Below are 17,704 nucleotides of genomic sequence, written 5' to 3' on the forward strand. Positions count from 1 at the left end.
GGGACAGGTATCTTCTAACATTACATTAGTTGTAACATATATCAATACACATTCACATTTCCTCATTGGCCTGAGTCATGATTGTCTAACCTCGACCTCAACCTCCGCATTGAAAGTGACCATTCTGAGTGCTGCCCATGTTTGATGATCCAAGGCGTGAAGTGAGCAGCTCCTGCAAGTGCAGGCTAGGGAACCTGAGAAGGTGGTTTCCTACCTTTTGCAGCTGGGGTTTTGCAGCTGTACAGCAATGTATTGCTTGTGCAGCACAGCTGTTAGTGAAATTGATTCTCAATATTGAATGGTGTTCTCAACACTGCTTGGGGCCAGGGTTTGGACTTCAAGCAAGAGGTTAATGCTTAAGGCTCATATTGCATATGGAGCTTGCTAGTGTGTTTTAAGTGTTATTGTCTAGTGTTTATGTAATGTTTGAATGGCCTCATGTTGCTCCGTTCAAGCTCAATCTCTCAGATTGAAATAGTTGCTCCGCGCTCTCTGGGTATGGTGGCAGCCATTTTCCATTCTGTTGCATGCTTGTTATTTACAGTACGATGGAAAGGAAAAATGGTTTCCTCTCCTCCAATGTAGTGAATCTCAGGCTCATCCACTTTCCTGTAGTGTATGTCCAAATGTACAATTCCCTTCTTGGTAGCCTGCCTGTCAACCCCATCAGCTTTGAACTTGCCCACATTCCCACCCAACCAAACTATCTGAATCCTAGTCTCTCCACTTTACACCTCTTGAAGCCAGACATTATCAGGTAAACATGCCAGATATAGTAGTGTACTGACCCCCCCCAAACCTACTGTGCTGTCAAAGCCAGACTATTGCTGTTCTCTTCTCTCTCCCAGGCTCCTCAGTACATTGAGTTATTCCCCCTTCACAATCATAATCCTCTCTGCATGCCAGCATGCCGCTTTCAATCCCCATAATAAAATTCCCCAGTTTCCCCCTCTCAGTACTGGCCCCGAATAATCCCCATTGAATTTTAGCGGACATACCCAGGATGTGAGTCACCCTTTTCAGTGATTTAGATAGATAACCCTAAACAATGAGTGACAACACGGGTGGCACAGTGGTTAGCACTGCTGCCTCACAGCGCCAGAGACCCGGGTTCAATTCCTGCCTCAGGCGACTGACTGTGTGGAGTTTGCACGTTCTCCCACAGTCCAAATTGGCCATGCTAAATTGCCCGTAGTGTTAGGTAAGGGGTAAATGTAGGGGTATGGGTGGGTTACGCTTCAGCGGGTCAGTGTGGACTTGTTGGGCCGAAGGGCCTGTTTCCACACTGTAATGTAATCCAGTCTAAAACTGTAATCTAATCTAAAAAACACTCCTCATTGATCCATCTATAGCTCCTCAACTCTGTACCTCTAACTCCCTGGGTTGGTTGCACTGGATCCATATGGCTGACCTTGGCTCACCCCCTGCACTGTAAAGGTATGCCCACCCATCCCCTGAGCATGACTGTGCCAAAGCCCCTGGACTGATACTGGAGGCTTCTCTTGACTTACTGTGCTAGGACTCTAGATTTGGAAATATCGAAAGCAAAAGCAGTGTATTTTCCACGTACAGTCCTGGCACACGGTGCATATGTGAGGCGAGGTGTGCAGTCAATGAAGCCAGCAAGCAATTATCGGCCTTAGGCATTTTGCTGCTCCCTGGCAAGAATCTTATCATGATGCCTTGGTTGGAAAATGCTACTTGTTTCTTCCGACAATGAAGCCTGCCAGGATTTCTCGCACAGTTCTCCCAAACTTATTGCCATAGTCCACATTGTTTAGATTGTTAGATGCCAGCCTAATTGTTCACAAACTTTTATTATTTTCAGTGGAATTAAGGCAGTTTTTTTTTTGACTTTGAGGGAAGTTTCAGAAACTCTTCACTTTTTAACTGTCTGTAGATAAACATGTGGCATGGTGGCTCAGTGGTTAGTACTGCTGCCTCTCTGTGCCAGGGACGCTCAGACTGTTGGGTGACTGTCTGTTTGGTGTTTCCACATTCTCTGTGTTTGCGTGGGTTTCCTCCAGATAATCCAGTTTCCTGCCACAGTCCAAAGATGTGCAGGTTGGGTGGATTGGCCATGCTAAATTGCCTGTAGTGATTAGAGATGTGCAAGCTAGGAGGGCTAGCCATGGGAAATGCAGGGGTTCTGGGTAAGATGTTGTTCGGAGGGCCAGTGTGGACTCAATTGGCTGAATGGCCTGCTTGCACACTTTAGGAATTCTATGATTCAATTCTATGCAGCATAGTTCTGTGATCATAAATTGAGTTTATAGAATATTTAAAATCAAATGCAGTAAAGCACTTGGTTATTAACCTGTATATTAAAAAATGATCACAGTGGAATTTGCAGCTATCAAATTTAAGACTGAAATGCACAGAATCACAATTTATTTATCCTTTGACTAAATGAAATAATTTTGTTTTCTTCAGAGTGAGATAGAGGAATGGGTTGCCATTCTTACACTGTAACTGGTTTGAAATTTTGGAACTCCCTTCCTTGACAGCACAATGAGTGTTTACACCATCCGAGCTGCAACAGTTCAAGAGGGCAGTTCCCCACCACCTTCTCTAATGCAGCTGGAGTGGAGATTAATGTTGGCCCAACCAGCAACATCTTGTGAGAAACAAAATGCTCCCTGCCCAATTTTACCATCGATAATTTGGGCAGAATGTAATTCAGATCTGATCAGATTATGAAACGAAAATAGAAATTGCTGGAAAAGTTCAGTACATCTGGCAGCATCTGTGGAGAGAAATCAGAGTTAACGTTTTGCATTGAGTGACTCTCAGAACTGATGGTAGCTAGGAAAATGTCAGTTTATATGCAGAAGATAGGGTGGAGGGACGGGGTAAGGAGTAAATGACAGATGGGGATACAGCCCAGAGGGGGAGAGAAAATCAGTCGGGCAGACAAAACAGTGGATAATGATGTGGTTCGGGGAGTGAATAGCTATTATTGGGGGACACTTATTGGCTAACAATGGATGGTGTGTAATAGCAAGCTGTGATAACAAGGTCTGGTGTGGTTGTTGGAATAAGGACATGAAGGAGTTCAGGTGGTAAAGTTATTGAACTCCATATTGAGTCCAGAATGCTGCAGGGTTCCTAAGTAGAAAATGAGGTGCTGTTTTTCTAGTTTGTGTGAGCTTCGCTGGAGGACTGCAGTAATCCTGAGAAAGATGTCCAGGGAACAGGATGGTGTAATTTTAAGGATCCAACATAACAAATGTTTCTTCATGGCACGTAGAGTTGAGTGACTCGAATTGGCTGAAGAATGGTATCTGTGATGTACTGGATCTCTGGAACAGGCCGAAATGGAACATCTAATTAGTACTTCTGCCTGAAGATCGTTGCAAATGTTTCAGCCTTATCTTTTGCAGTGAGATGCTGGACTCTCCTATCACTGATGAGGGGATAGTTGGAGTGTTGCTTCATCCTGTATTAACTGTTTAATTGTCCTTCTCCGCTCAATGGGAAGTGGCAATGAATCTGATCCCATTGGTTGTATGATTGCTTAGCTCTGTCTATCAATACATCTCCCGCTGATTGGCATGCAAGTCTACCTGTTTTGTAGCTTCACCAGGTTGACACGTCATTTTTATATTTCCATGGTTCTGCTTCTGTTATGTCCTCCTGCACTCTTCTTTGAATCAGGGTTGATCTTGTGACTTGATGGTAACTGTAAAATGGGAGATATGCTAGGCCACTAGATTATAGATTGTGGTTAAGTAGTTTTGCTACTGTTAATGGCATGATCATGGATGCACAGTTCTGAGCTGCTTGTTCTTTTCCAAATTTGTTCCATTTAGCATGGTGATTGTACTGCACAGCATAATGGAGGTTACCCTGACAACAAGATGGAATTTGGTCTCCACATGGACTTTGCGCTGGTCACTCCAATCAGTGCAGTCCTGTATAGATACATTTGTGACATGGGTATTTTGAGGGTGAGGTCAAGTAGGTTTTTCCCTCTTATTAGATCCCTTGCCACCTGCCACAGGTACCATCTAGCAGCTATGCCTGTTGGGACTTGGCCAGCTGGGTCTGTAGTGGTGCTATCAAGCTGCTGTTGGTGATACAGTATATTCAATCTGATAGTACCAGTATATACACGTGAATTTGAATTATTTTTTTGCCCTAGCAACATAGAGAGTGCTAAAGCATACACTGTTCTGGAATACAGAAGAGATCTGTTTTGTGGGATGTGGGCTGAATCTCATTGGTTAATACAGAAATAGATACTCCAGAATGTTACCATCTTGAGGGATTTCTGAGGCGTACTTATACAGAATTCTCTCAAAATATTAAATAGGTAGCGTACAGATTTTTACACGGTAATTTATGCATGGTCTCTCAGAAGACAGTCACATTTGCTAAGTGGCTTTTACTCATTCAATGTTCTTTCATGCTTCCTGGAAATTGTTAGAACCAATCTTCATTTTTTTAAAAAACAAGTTTAAAGATCATGGAAATATTTGGAAAACTGGAATGCTGAAAAATAACAAAATAACAAGTAAACATCTGCTTGCTCACTAGTTGTTTATAAGCTCAAAGTAGGTGTGATTGAAGCATTTCATTATTGTGGGAGAAAAATGGAGATTAACATTGTCGGCTCACCCCACTATATGTTTGCATTCTATTGGCCAATTATATATCATGCCCATCTATTATTCTGTTCATAACAAACACGGTTGAGTAATGATTGTGGATTCCCCAGTGTAAGGTTTAGACTGATTTGTACCTGATATTTTGTTGACAAACTCTCTTATGAAGGGACAAAGTACACAGTAAAACCAGAGGACATGGCCTCTATTACTAATTTTAAAGCTTTAAGCTTTATTTCTACTTGCTACCATGGATAGCCCACAATAAAGCTGTATTATGTTTTCTCATTTATAACAATTTATCCCCATTAGAGCCTCCTTTATTGAATGTTATCTTTGACATCATGTCTGAATAAGTGCAATGGCATAATGCTTAACATTGTCTTTATAGCTTTAACACATATGCACGCACATGTGCATACACTTTCTAGAACCTAGGGAAAAAAATCCCTGCATCTTTTAAATTACACAAAGGCAATATCGATCCTAATCACCAACCTTAGCTTCTAAGCACAAAGTTTTGTTCAAATAGCCATGTGAATCTCTGAAGAGATTTTCAGATTTTAAAATTACATTTCAAAGTGTTGATACATTGCAGCTTTCTGTGCCATCAAATACTGCCCTAGTTTAAATTTCTCACCCGATCGTCTTTAATAGTCTATATGTTTTTTTTCCTCCTTATGTGTCTATTCTTTTTGTGTCTTTGTTTTTGTCTCCATCCCAATTCTATTTAGGATCACCTGTTATTGCATGTTACCAGTACCTTTTGTTAGCACTCTGCTCTGGGAATTTTAATTAGACAGATGTGGCAGTTGTAAAAGTTGCCTTATCATACACTGGTTTGCTGAGAATCTCTGGTGGGAGGGAAAGAGATAGCATATGACTGCTTCCTTTCTCCCTGAACCATTTCCCTATGGTATTATCATCTAGCAGGGTCTGACAGGGATCCCTGAGAGCAAATGGAGCTAGGAAACAGGGAATGATTATATGTTAATGAAGGGATAATCGGGGCTGCACTTAACCAAGCGTGTGTGTATAAATAAAATATATGAGCTCTTGTGATGCAGTGGTTAGTGTCTCTGTCACTGGGCCAGAAGGTCTGGCTTTAAGTTTCATCTGACTCCAAGGTGGTGTCAGAGCATGTCTGAACAGCATGGTTTAATTAACTGTCTGTGGGCTTTACATGTTCCCATCGCTGCTACAATGTGCCACACTTGGGGAGGCAGTGGCCTAGTGGGATTACTGCTCAACCATTAATCCAGAGATTATGATATTGTTCTGGGGACCCAGCTTTGAATCCCACCATGGCAGATAATGAAGTTTGAATTCAATAAAAGTTTAGAATTAAGAGTCTGATGGTGACCATGAATGCATTGCCAATTGTTGGAAAAACCCATCTGGTTCACTAATGTCATTCAGGCAAAGAAATTGCTGGCCTACATTTGACTCCAGGCACACATGTATGGTTGAGTCTTAACTGTGGTCTGGGCAATTAGCAATGGGCTATAAATGCTAACCTAGCCATGACCCCCATACCCCATGAACAAAAACAAATCAATAGTGTGAGAGCTGAAATAACATTCTCACTAAAGTATTTTTTTTAATCTATTTATGGGATGTGGACTGGCGTTTTATTGCTCAGAGGGAAGTTGAGTTAACCCCATTGCAATGGGTTTGGAATCAAATGTAGGCCAGATCAGGCAAGAATAATTTCCTTCCCTTCATGAGCATTAGCGAATTATCTGGAATTTTACAACAATTAGACTATATGTCTTTTTATTGCAGATTTCTTAATTGAATTGAAATTTCACTATCTGCTATGGTGGGATTCAAACTTGTGTCCTTAGACCATGAGCCTGAAATTCTGGTTTACCAGTGATACTACCATCATACCACTTCTTCCCCATAAACTTATATAGAAGTTTATAGCAAAATATATGATTGGACCCTATCTAACTAGAACTAAACATTTGGTATGGATGCTACATTCATTGAATGGTCAACTTGTAACATTTGATGCTTTGCTATTCTCTGCATCTTTATTTACACAAAATAAATACTACTGATAAATGTGGCAAAGGCACTTGAAAATATACATTGCTCACACTATGTTAACTCACCATTATTACAATTGTGTATTACTTTCTTTGAAGCCTGTCCCTGGCTGATTGATGCTCCGTAACCACAAAGCTGGACAAGTTTTTTAAAAATTAAAAGCAGAGACTTTAGGCCAGTCACATTTTGAAAATTTTGATCATCTTTAGAACAGCAACTGAGACAGTCACAACATTCTAAAAGGATTGTGTTTCAAATCAAACATCTACAACTTTTTTTTAACATATGCATAGTACTTGACATTGGTCTGACTTCCTCAGAGCCAGTTCTCAGTGACTAGAACCTCTGACACTCCTGTTTATAATATTTTATTAAACAAATTGCAAAACACAGTTTACAAAAACAATTAACATTTACAGCTGTATACAACAGCAATTTTACAAGTGAGAGGAGCAGCAAAGTATGCTTCAAACTCTAATGTTCAACCAGTTTACAGGGAGATGTGGACAAACCTCAAATCCCAGTTCCACATATAAAAGACATCGACAATGAGACACTCCTGTTTGTTTGTTTGTTTGTTTGTTTGTTTGTTTGTTTATTTATTTATTCTCTTTTTTTTTTAATCCCCACACTACCGCCTAACTGCGGTAGTGCTTATTTTTTTCCCCCAGCACCCATGTTGTGTGTGTGCAGGTGTGAGACACAGTGAAAGACACGAGGTGCACGAATCTTTATTCAAATTTCCATCACCAGGAAGACACTCCTGTTTATTGTTTTTTTTAGTTGAGACTCCTATTTATTTATTTATTTATTTGTTTTTTCCACACAACTCCTGAGACTCCTGTTTATTTTTTTTTCTTTATTTAACCCCCCACATTACCGCCTAACTGCGGTAGTGCTTATTTTTCCCCAGCACCCATGGTGTGTGTGTGCAGGTGTGAGACACAGTGAGAGACACAAGGTGCACAAATCTTTATTCAGTTTCCACCACCAGGAAGATAGGAAAACACCCGAGTGGCCAGTGACAAGCACTGCCCTTCACATCAAAGGGCAATGCTGTGTGATCAAAACAGTGAAGGGGAGGGTAGGGACTAAATCAAAATAGAGTTGGACGGGGAAATAATGCACTCCACTCCCTGCGGCACCCACCTCTTCCTGAACAACTCCAGGGTGTTGGTGGACACCGCGTGCTCCTTCTCCAAGGACACCCGGGCTCTAACGTAACCCCGGAAGAGGGGCAGGCAGTCGGCCCTAACGACCCCCTCCACGGCCCGCTGCCTGGACCTGTTGATGGCCAGTTTGGCCAGGCCCAGGAGCAGACCCACGAGGAGGTCTTCGGACCTGCCCTCCCTCCTCTGTACCGAGTGCCCGAAGATCAGGAGCGTGGGACTGAAGTGCAACCAAAAGCAGAGGATGAGGTTTTTCAGAAAATCAAAAAGGGAGTGCAAATGCCCACACCCAATATATACATGGTCCACGGACTCCACAGCACCACAGAACAAGCAGTTGGGCTGGGAGTCCGTGAACCACCGCAATCTGTGGTTGCAGGGGACTGCTGCATGCAGCACCCTCCAGCCTAGATTCCCGAGAGAAAGGGAGGACTCCCGCATAGAGAGCCCTCCACTGGGGACACTCCTGTTTATTTTTTTTTAATTTAAAAAAAATTTTTTTACAGTGAAGGGAAGGATAGGGACTAAATCAAAATAGAGTTAAAGGGGTCCCTAGAGTTTGTTTTCTTTTTTATTTGCACTCCAGTCCCAATTTCTTGACTTTTATTTTTCTTTTTAAAATTTAACCCCCACACTACCGCCTAACTGCGGAAGTGCTTATATTTGTCCCAGCACCCATGGTGTGTGTGTGTAGGTGTGAGACACAGTGAGAGACACAATGTGCACGATTCTTTATTCAATTTCCACCACCAGGAAGATAGGATAACACCCGAGTGGCCAGTGACAAGCACTGCCCTTCACATCAAAGGGCAGTGCTGTGTGATCAAAACCGTGAAGGGGAGGGTAGTGATTAAATCAAAATAGAGTTGGACGGGGAAATAATGCATTCCACTCCCTGCGGCGCCCACCTCTCCCTGAACGACTCCAGGGTGTCGGTGGACACCGCGTGCTCCTTCTCCAAGGACACCCGGGCTCTAACGTAACCGCGGAAGAGGGGCAGGCAGTCGGCCCTAACGACCCCCTCCACGGCCCGCTGCCTGGACCTGTTGATGGCCAGTTTGGCCAGGCCCAGGAGCAGACCCACGAGGAGATCTTCGGACCTGCCCTCCCTCCTCCGTACCGGGTGCGACACTCCTGTTTATATCTGTCAGTCAGAGCTCCCTGATAGGGCTATTAACCTAGTCCAATCAGGGAACTCATTCTATAAGGTCCACCTGGCTCATCTCATTGCAGTCATTCCTCTTAGGCCATACTTTGTTTATTTACTCATTGGATGTGGACGTTGCTGGCTGGAATGTATTGTCAATGACTGAAAAGGTAATAGTCAGCTGTCTTCTTGAACCACTGCAGTCTATTAGTATTAAGTTATTTTGTTTACAAACAAGGGCAAAACATGAACATTTTGCACCTTCAATGGTAGAGCAAGTATTGAATTGTAGGAACCAGCACTTTCCGTAGTACAACTAAGAATGGATAATGAAGTAGGCTGTGCCAATGTTTTAATAAGCCAAGGATTTATTTAAAAATACAAATATTTATCCAGCTGCTTTTTTGAGGATCTTACTGTATGTACATTAGCTCTGATATTTGCCTATTTCCTTCAAAGTAATTTATAATGTCTGATATACAGTAAATCCTCTAACTGCGAAATCACAAATCATGATTCACTAATTCGCCTGTCAACGCTAAAAAATAAGTTGGAACAAAAATCTATGTCTGCGGGAAAAAATCGTGTGTTTGTGATATTTTTAACCATTTTAACTTATTTTTAATGAGCTCTGCATGTGTGAATTTAACCATTTGCGGGGATTCTCAGAAAGGGAACCCTTGCAGAAACTTAGGAATGACTATAGGTCAATCAAGACCTTTTGAGTCGTGTCGAAAGACTAAATCTTAATGTGAGCTTGCCTTCCTTCCATAAAATAACTTTCCTTCTCTTAATTTTCAGAGCTGCCAGAAAACTGGACTGATACAAAAGAATCCTTACAGGAAGGAATGGTCTTTCACCTTAAGTACCTTGGGGTAACCGTAGTGGACCAGCCGAAAGGGGAGGGGATGGCAGCTGCAGCCATTCGACGGATAATTACTGTGGTAACTGTTTTATTTGATAAATTTTGGTCCATATTCTGTGCTGATAGCTTGGTCACAATATTTTGTGCCCAGACGTAGATTTTGGAGCATTTCCGAGATATTAATTATTGCATCATTGAAGCAACTTCACCATTATAATAAATGTGGGATTGGATTTGCCATTGGCTACACAAAGAAATACAAACGTACCTGGTTCTTCAACTACTGCAAGACACACACACACCTACTTGCCCCAGGACTGAACATCAGAAGCTGAATAGTAGGATGATGGTGAGGCTACATCATCATTAAAAGCATTAGACATGCCTCTTCGGGGCAGTCTTTAGCTCAGTGGGCAGGTATATCTTTTAAATATTTCTACATATGTTGAGCACTTTTTAAAAACCTTTAGGTATTTTAAGAAATATTTGTCAATACTTTAACAAACTCCCTATGCCCGCTAACTGTCCTTGGTGAGCAACTTGGCCAAATGTACTTGATTTTCACACATGCTACGGATCCATGTCCGAGCTTAGTTTTAAATATTTCACCAACTAATAAAGACAAGATCAAATAGTGTTTCCATAAAATGAATTCTGTCCTCACCTCACACTGGTAGATTTCCCTCCCCCTGTCTCCTAGGTAGGAGCTGCACTTAAATTTTCTATTGATTTTGGAAACCATTTCTCCGCTTACTGCCCCTCACACTAAACATGTGTAGAGAAAGGATATGCAAAAACTGAGTTTAATCATTTTTCTTAATCATAATTTCACAAATTAGAAAGCACGACGGTAAGAGCTTCTACAAGGGTATTATCAAAAGAAGAGTAGCTCAAGTAAACATCAGTCCTTTAGAGAATAGCACTGGAGAATTAATATTGGGAAACATGGAAATGGCATAGATTTTGAAGAGACATTTGAGCCTGTCTTCATGGTAGAAGAGACAAAAAAAAATCATAATAGTACAGAATCAAAGTTCAAAAGAAAGGATAGCTTGCACTTTGATAGTGACAGAGATTGTGCTGGAAAAATTATTGCAACTAAAAATTGACAGGATAGTGTGCATCCAGGAGTCTTGAAAAGAAGTGGATTAATTGTTTGTAACCTTGGAAAGTTCTTAAATTTTGGAAAAGCTCAACAAATTGGAAGACCACAAAGGCAGAACCACTGTTCCAGAAAGGAGGGAGACAAAAATCCAAAAACTCTAGGCCATTTAGCCTAACTTTGGTCATTGTGAAATAGCTGAAATCCATTATTACGGAAGTCGTACAATACGATTAGAAAATCATAATATATTCAATCAGAGTCAACATGATTTTATGAGAGTAATTTTATGTTAATTTATCTGGAGATAGTACAGGACAGGTGTTGCTGAGCTATTACCTTGGTGTCTTGAGTGTTTTGCTTTACCCGTTTCTGAATGTCGATGTTGAGAGGATGTTTCCTTTCAGGGGGAGTCTGATACCGAGGACACAGTTTAAAGATAAGAGTCCTCCCACTTAAGAGAGAGATGAGGACTATTTTTTTATTCAGAGGATTATTAATCTTTTGAGTTCTCTACTCCAGTGAACAATATGGTTGACTCTTAAATGCCTTCTGAAATGGCCTAGCAAGGCTCTCCGTTGATTCAATGCTAAAAAGTCCCTAAAAAGGAATGGGATTTAGTACCAAAATTTGGGGGAACTGACTCATAGACGAGTCAAACAAAAGCCTTCATACATACAATGACTTTGTCCCAGACACCATCATCCCCTTCCTACAGAAGTAGCAGCGCAGAGTTATACAGTCAAGAGTTTGTAATCCTGGAAGACTCTGAACTCCATGAAGTATCACATTTACTGATGATCAAAAGTAGACTGTTGTGGTAGTGATTGGCTGGGTTGGATTTGTGTAGAGCACATAGCTGGGCAATATTCCACGTTGTCAGGTCAATACCATTGTTGTAGCTGTATTGGGAACAGCTTGATTATGAGTGGGATAAGTTCTAGAGCACGCAAGTTGGAATATTGTCTGGTCCATAACCTTTGCAGCATCCAGTGATGGTGGAGATAGATTAGAGTGAGTGAGAGGAGCAAAGAAATTGAGATGGCCAGTGGCACCAATTCATAATGTACTTGCAGATAGCTGATGTGGAAAAGAGGGTTGAGCAGTATCCTTTTACACTGTACTTCTCAAAATTGTTAAAGGTACACAAGTCTTCAACCAAGAACACAATTTGATTTCATAATTCTTTAGCCTTTTGTAACTTTGCTCAAGATTATGGCTTTAAGAAAGAATTGAAATTTGACTAAATAATGCAGTGAATACACTAGCAGCTGTAATGAGGCCAGTGTAAGTGACTTTCGGACATGGCAGAAATCTTTTTGTTGCTGATTTGTATGGAGACTGCTGTGTTGTCATGTGATATTCAATGCCAGTGTGCTTGATTTACTTGAAATGCTTTAACATGAACATTTTTAAGCTACTTAAATATCAATTGCTTTCACTGCTTTGGAAAGTAAAGATAGTTTCTACTGGATATTTCCTTTTGTAAACTCATTTAAACATAGACTCTCAAGATGTACAGGGTGCACCCTGGCACAGTGGTTAGCACTGCTCCTTCACTGCGCCAGGAACTTGGGTTTGATTCCTTCTTTGGATGACTGTGTGTGGAGTGTGCATATTCTCCTTGTGTCTGTGTGGGTCTCTGCTAGATGCTCTGGTTTACTCTCACAGTCCAAAATGCACAGGCTGGGGGAATTGGCCATGCTCAGTTGTCCCGTAGTGTCCCAGGCTAGGTGGATTTACTATGGTCAATATGGGGTTATGGGGTGGGTCCAGGTGGGATGCTCTTTAGTGACTCAATGGGATGAATGGTCTCTTTTGGCACTGTAGGATTGTATGATTTTAGCTGGTAATTTTGGTTTTGCAGGTTTCAGTGAAAAGTTTTAGCAAATTTGATATGCAAAAAGGAGATCCAACATGACAATTACATTTATGTTTTGGGCCTGCTTGTATTGACTCTAAGCATAACTTGGGCCGATGGCTAAGAAGCTATAGAATTACAGGCTCCTAGCTGCCACTTTCTAAAGTGACTAATTGCCCACCATCCTCCAGAGCCCATTGAGGCACGTGTCAGCTTCCTGTTTTTGGGATAGGTTTGCCAGAATTTGTGGTGACATCAAGGTCTTCAGTATCAGTCAATACCTCAGTGTTTGGTGGTATTTTCCCTCAAAATCCAGGCCTTTGGAACAATCTGTCCTCTCTAGCACAAAATTATCTTTATTGTTAAAGTTAAACACAACATGGAACAAAGCACCACTTTTAATTGTTTATCATGGGAAAATAGTTTCCTTTGTTCTCCTCCATTATCTCGAGGTTGGCTCTGCATTTCTGCTGAAGTGTGTGTGAAGACACACATCCCTGATTTGAGTTTAGAGCAACACAGGATGTATAGGGATTTCTGTTCACTGACCAGAAAAGTGTACCATTTAAACTTGTAAAGATCGTCTGAATTTGTCTTCAAATTTACTGGACAACACTGCCTTGCAGTCATGTTTGAATTGTAAAGGGCTTTATTGGGACTTGTTTTTCTTTTGCTGTTGGCCTTTTGCCCATAATTTGGTCAAAGGCATATTTGATAGCAAAGTACCACTTTCTGTTCTCTGGCCAGTTCATCATTCATTTCTTTGTGAGTAATGATTTTGAAAGAAACATCACCCAGAAGTGCCATAATGGCGCCAGGAGCCACAAAATGTGCAACCACTTCAAACGGGAGTAGTGTGGAATTGTAGAGTTTTAAATGATGCAATGTGTTAAATTTTATTTTAATTTATTGAAGAACAATGAAAATGTAAATTTTAACAGCTCTTGTCAAGATGCTTTATGACTGGATTCTTGCCTTCTCTGACCTCTGCTTGCTTTTTTAAAAGACTTTGTCTGCCTGTTTTTCTCTTTTGTCCATAAAAGCCCTTACTACATGATTGTATACATTAATCTACTTCTGTTCACGACTAGAAAGTGAAGAACTGCCAGACCTCTACCAAATGTCTGGGATAAATCGCACTTGAGCACAATGGGATGTTTATTGAGAAATGACTCCAATCAACACACTGCAACAAACCATACAGAACACAGGAAACATTGGCACAAAAATGCTATTTTTTAATAACATGTAACATTATCTCTTACCTCCGCGCCTCCCCCCCCCCCCCCCCCCAACAACCTTCAGCTGCATTTTGCATTAGCTAAGTTTATTTGTTTGTCAAGTCAGTCATTCAAGCACAGTTTTGTGAAGGTTATTGCTTTCAGCTGCAGTAAATATGAAATAAACTCTGATATTGTACATTTTGCACATTTTCAAGATTAGAGCTGTTGTTTTATGATGGTTTAAATTGCAAATGTACTCAGGCTACTTTTAATGTCAAGTTTTCTGTCAAACCAACTGCTTGATCTGTTTCTCATCTGCGAGCTTGTCTCAGCAGCAACATCTGAGTGCATATCAGGTTCTACATATACACTGATACCCAGCATTACCACCACTGTTGACTCCTCCATTGCTTCTGATTTATTATGCTATGTGCCTGACCTCCAGAACTGGATGTAGAAACTGTCCTGCAGCTTAATATTGGGAATATGGATGCCACTATTTTTGGTCCCTGTAACAAACCCCTTGAGGCATTTTGGTACATTGAAGGTGGAAAATAAACACACATTGTTATTGTAGATTCTTGCTTGTCAGTAAAACTGTAGTTTACTTGGCTTGATAGCTGATTTCCAGCGTGATGACAATAGCATGGATTCAAATCTCACACATCTGCTGAACTTTTCAGTAAGGTGAATCCTTTATGAACTCTCACTTGCCTGAGGCATGGTGACCCTCCGGTTAAAGCACCACCAATTGTCTTTTTCTGTCTCTGTCTCTGTCTCTCACCCTTTCTTCCATTAGAGGATTGCCTTATGATCATAAAGTCACTGAGATATACAGAATGGAAGTATACCCTTCAGTCCAATTCATTTAAGCAGACGAGATATCCTAAATAAATCTAGTCCCATTTACCAACATGTGGCCCATATCCTTCTGAATCCTTCCTATTCATATGCCCGTCAGATGCCTTTTAAATGTTATAATTGTACCAGCCTTCACCACTTCCTCTGAGAGCTCATTCCATACACGCACCAGCCTCTGCGTGAAAATGTTGCCCCTTGGGTTCCTTTTAAATCTTTTCCCACTCCTCTTAAACCTACACCCTATAGTTTTGGACTGCCCCACCCTTGGGAAAAGACCTTGTCTATTTACACTATCCAGGCCCTCATGATTTTATAAACCTCTATAAGGTCACCCCTCAACCTCTGACGTTTGAACGAAAATAACCTCAGCCTCTTCAGCCTCTCCCTGTAGCTCAACCCCTCCAACTGGTAAGAACCTTTTATAAATTGATAGGTTTTACTATGCCACCTGCTGTTGCAACAAACTGATCTTCCTGTTACATGCCAAAAAATTTGACTTTTTTTTAAGTAGCCTGTATTTCACTCTGGCCATCATGAGAGCAGCATCATGAGATCACACTGGATACTGAAGCCACTAAATGATGATCCCAGTAAGTAATCCCTGCCATCTATCTGAACAACAGTGCTAATGGTTCTCATTAATGGTAAAAATCAACATCAAACTTCAGTGCAAAGGACTAACAGGCCAACCAATTTTTCTTAAAACGAAAAGGTATAATGAAGGCAGCCAATGTCTGCTGTATCTCAACATCACATCCTGACCAATCAGAATCTACCCTCTGAGAATTAAGGTGGACAGTTGTTACGATACTGGGTAAACCAGACACACGCAAGTTAACCTTACCTCATGATCTGTAAAAGTACAGGTGAAAAAGAACTACCAAATCCTACTATTTAAAAGAAAAAAAACAATGTATTCTTTAACTCCAAGAACAATAAACAACTATCAACACTATAAATTTCCTTTGTCTGATCAATTTATCTACCTCCCACTCTCTAACACTATACTGATCCAATAATATCCCCAACTAAGTTCTATAAAAAAGTTCAAATTTCAAAACCAGCCAACTGTCTATCTTGCTCTGTATATTTTTTCTGGGTCTTTTCTTCAGTCTTCTGCACAGATTTCATATGAACAGGTTCCTTTCCGAGAGCAATTCTGCAGGCAGTCTGTGCTTGTTGGTGCTCTTTGTCGCTCTGGCTAACTGTTTAAAATGCCCGATGTTTAAACCCCAAAACATTGGATCATCTCATTGGTTTGATGTTGTTAACACAGTAAAATTACAATTCGATTTGATTTTGATATTTTGGGCATAATTTAAACTGGTCAAATTTGAATTTGTTGTGTACTGTAACTACGCAGCTTAATTATTTGTTTCATAGCCAAATGTTACATTCTTAAATTTTTCAGCAAATTCTGTGCTTGTTAAATCCTTGCCAGCTTTCACTCTCAAAGGTACAGTAACACTATTAGCTGCTCTAGTTACCTCTCCCTGGAAATGATGGCCCAAAGAATCAGCATCCCCTTCTCAAACAATAGAAAAAGGTGTCTTGGAATAACAAAGGCCAAGTCATATGTTCCAGTTCTGATGAGTGCAATATTTAAAGTTTTTGCAGGCCAACAAGGCTGGGTTGATGCTGGGTGGTCTGTTCAGTTTTGTTTTAATCAGAATTCATAACAGTTAAGACTCAATGAAATTGCTGTGGGTGGGGAGTCACGTGTAGGCCAGAACAGGTATGAATAGGCAGATTTTTCCTTCTAAAGGACATTACTGAACCAGATGGGTCTTTATGACAGTGGTCATTATGATTATTGTTAGGCTAGATTTTTACTCCAGATTGTACTGAGTTCAAATTACACCATCTCTCATTGTGTGATTCCAATCCCTTTTTCAACATTGTTAGCCCAGTGTTATTAGCCCAGTGACATCATCTCCCTCAGATGCTGGAAGTCAGATGAAAAGGTTTGACTTGTGACAAGTCTGAAATGTAGTGAGGTCACACACAAGACCCTTGGGCTGTGGTTAAGTTTGGCACTTTTCCCATTTCAAATATTGTTTAACATATTGATAAGAACTGTATTTGAAGAAGGGTAATTTGCTATTCATTCTGCTGCTGACAGTGTAATGATGCAAATGCTGTGTTAAAGTAAATGTGTGACATGTATAAGGACAGCACTGTAATGAGTATAACCCTAAAAGAAGTTTTAAAAAAATGGAAATGTTGTGGACAGAAAAGAGGAGAGTACTTGCTAAACTAATCAAAATTGGAAGATCCAAAACTGGATTTTGCTTTCCGAGTTTCTTTTTTCACTTCACCCATCTGCTTTCTACACTACTCGTAAGTTTCTTCAAGTATTACTACTTTTTGAAGTAGTCATAAGCTCAATTTTTCTGCTTGATCTTGCACTTATCCTTCTGGATAATCGTGAGATCCTAGATTTGGGAGTATCAGCCTTAAATTTTGTGGGGGCACGTCTACAGTGTCTGTTGATCATTACTCTTGAATGCATTCCACTAACTTATCCCTGACTTCCCCTCAAGTAGCTGCACCCAGTCCACTTTTGCCAGTTCGTCTCAGCTTTGTAAAGTTGTCTTTCTTCCAATTTGGAACTTTTACACATGTTGTCTTTTTTGCCCTTTTGATAACAGTATTATAATCACGGTTGAAAGTTCATTCATTATTCCTGCCTCATTTCCCCAGACTGAATAGAAGATTGCATGAGATCACGTTAGGTTTCTTACACGCTGACTAGAAAAGTTCTGTGGAATGCATTTCAAGAATTATGTGCCCTTTGTGGTATTCCAGTCGATT

The 17,704-nt window shown here is 40.7% G+C and overlaps 1 protein-coding gene across 7 annotated transcripts in view; it reads left to right on the forward strand.

The window, feature by feature from the left end:
- The window catches only part of LOC140463359 (low density lipoprotein receptor adapter protein 1-like), a 108,082-nt gene that overhangs the window by 39,576 nt on the left and 50,802 nt on the right, over positions 1-17,704 (forward strand). For all 7 annotated transcript variants that reach the window (XR_011954662.1, XR_011954665.1, XM_072557202.1 and 4 more), the window contains exon 2: positions 9,780-9,922. Coding sequence is in view for 5 of the 7 variants with exons in the window: in XM_072557202.1 (XP_072413303.1) it covers positions 9,780-9,922 (143 nt within the window). In the remaining 2 variants the exon portion in view is untranslated. The remainder of the gene's footprint in view (positions 1-9,779; positions 9,923-17,704) is intronic.

The sequence above is a fragment of the Chiloscyllium punctatum genome, chromosome 3 (assembly GCF_047496795.1).
Source record: "Chiloscyllium punctatum isolate Juve2018m chromosome 3, sChiPun1.3, whole genome shotgun sequence".
Taxonomy (NCBI): Eukaryota; Metazoa; Chordata; class Chondrichthyes; order Orectolobiformes; family Hemiscylliidae; genus Chiloscyllium; species Chiloscyllium punctatum.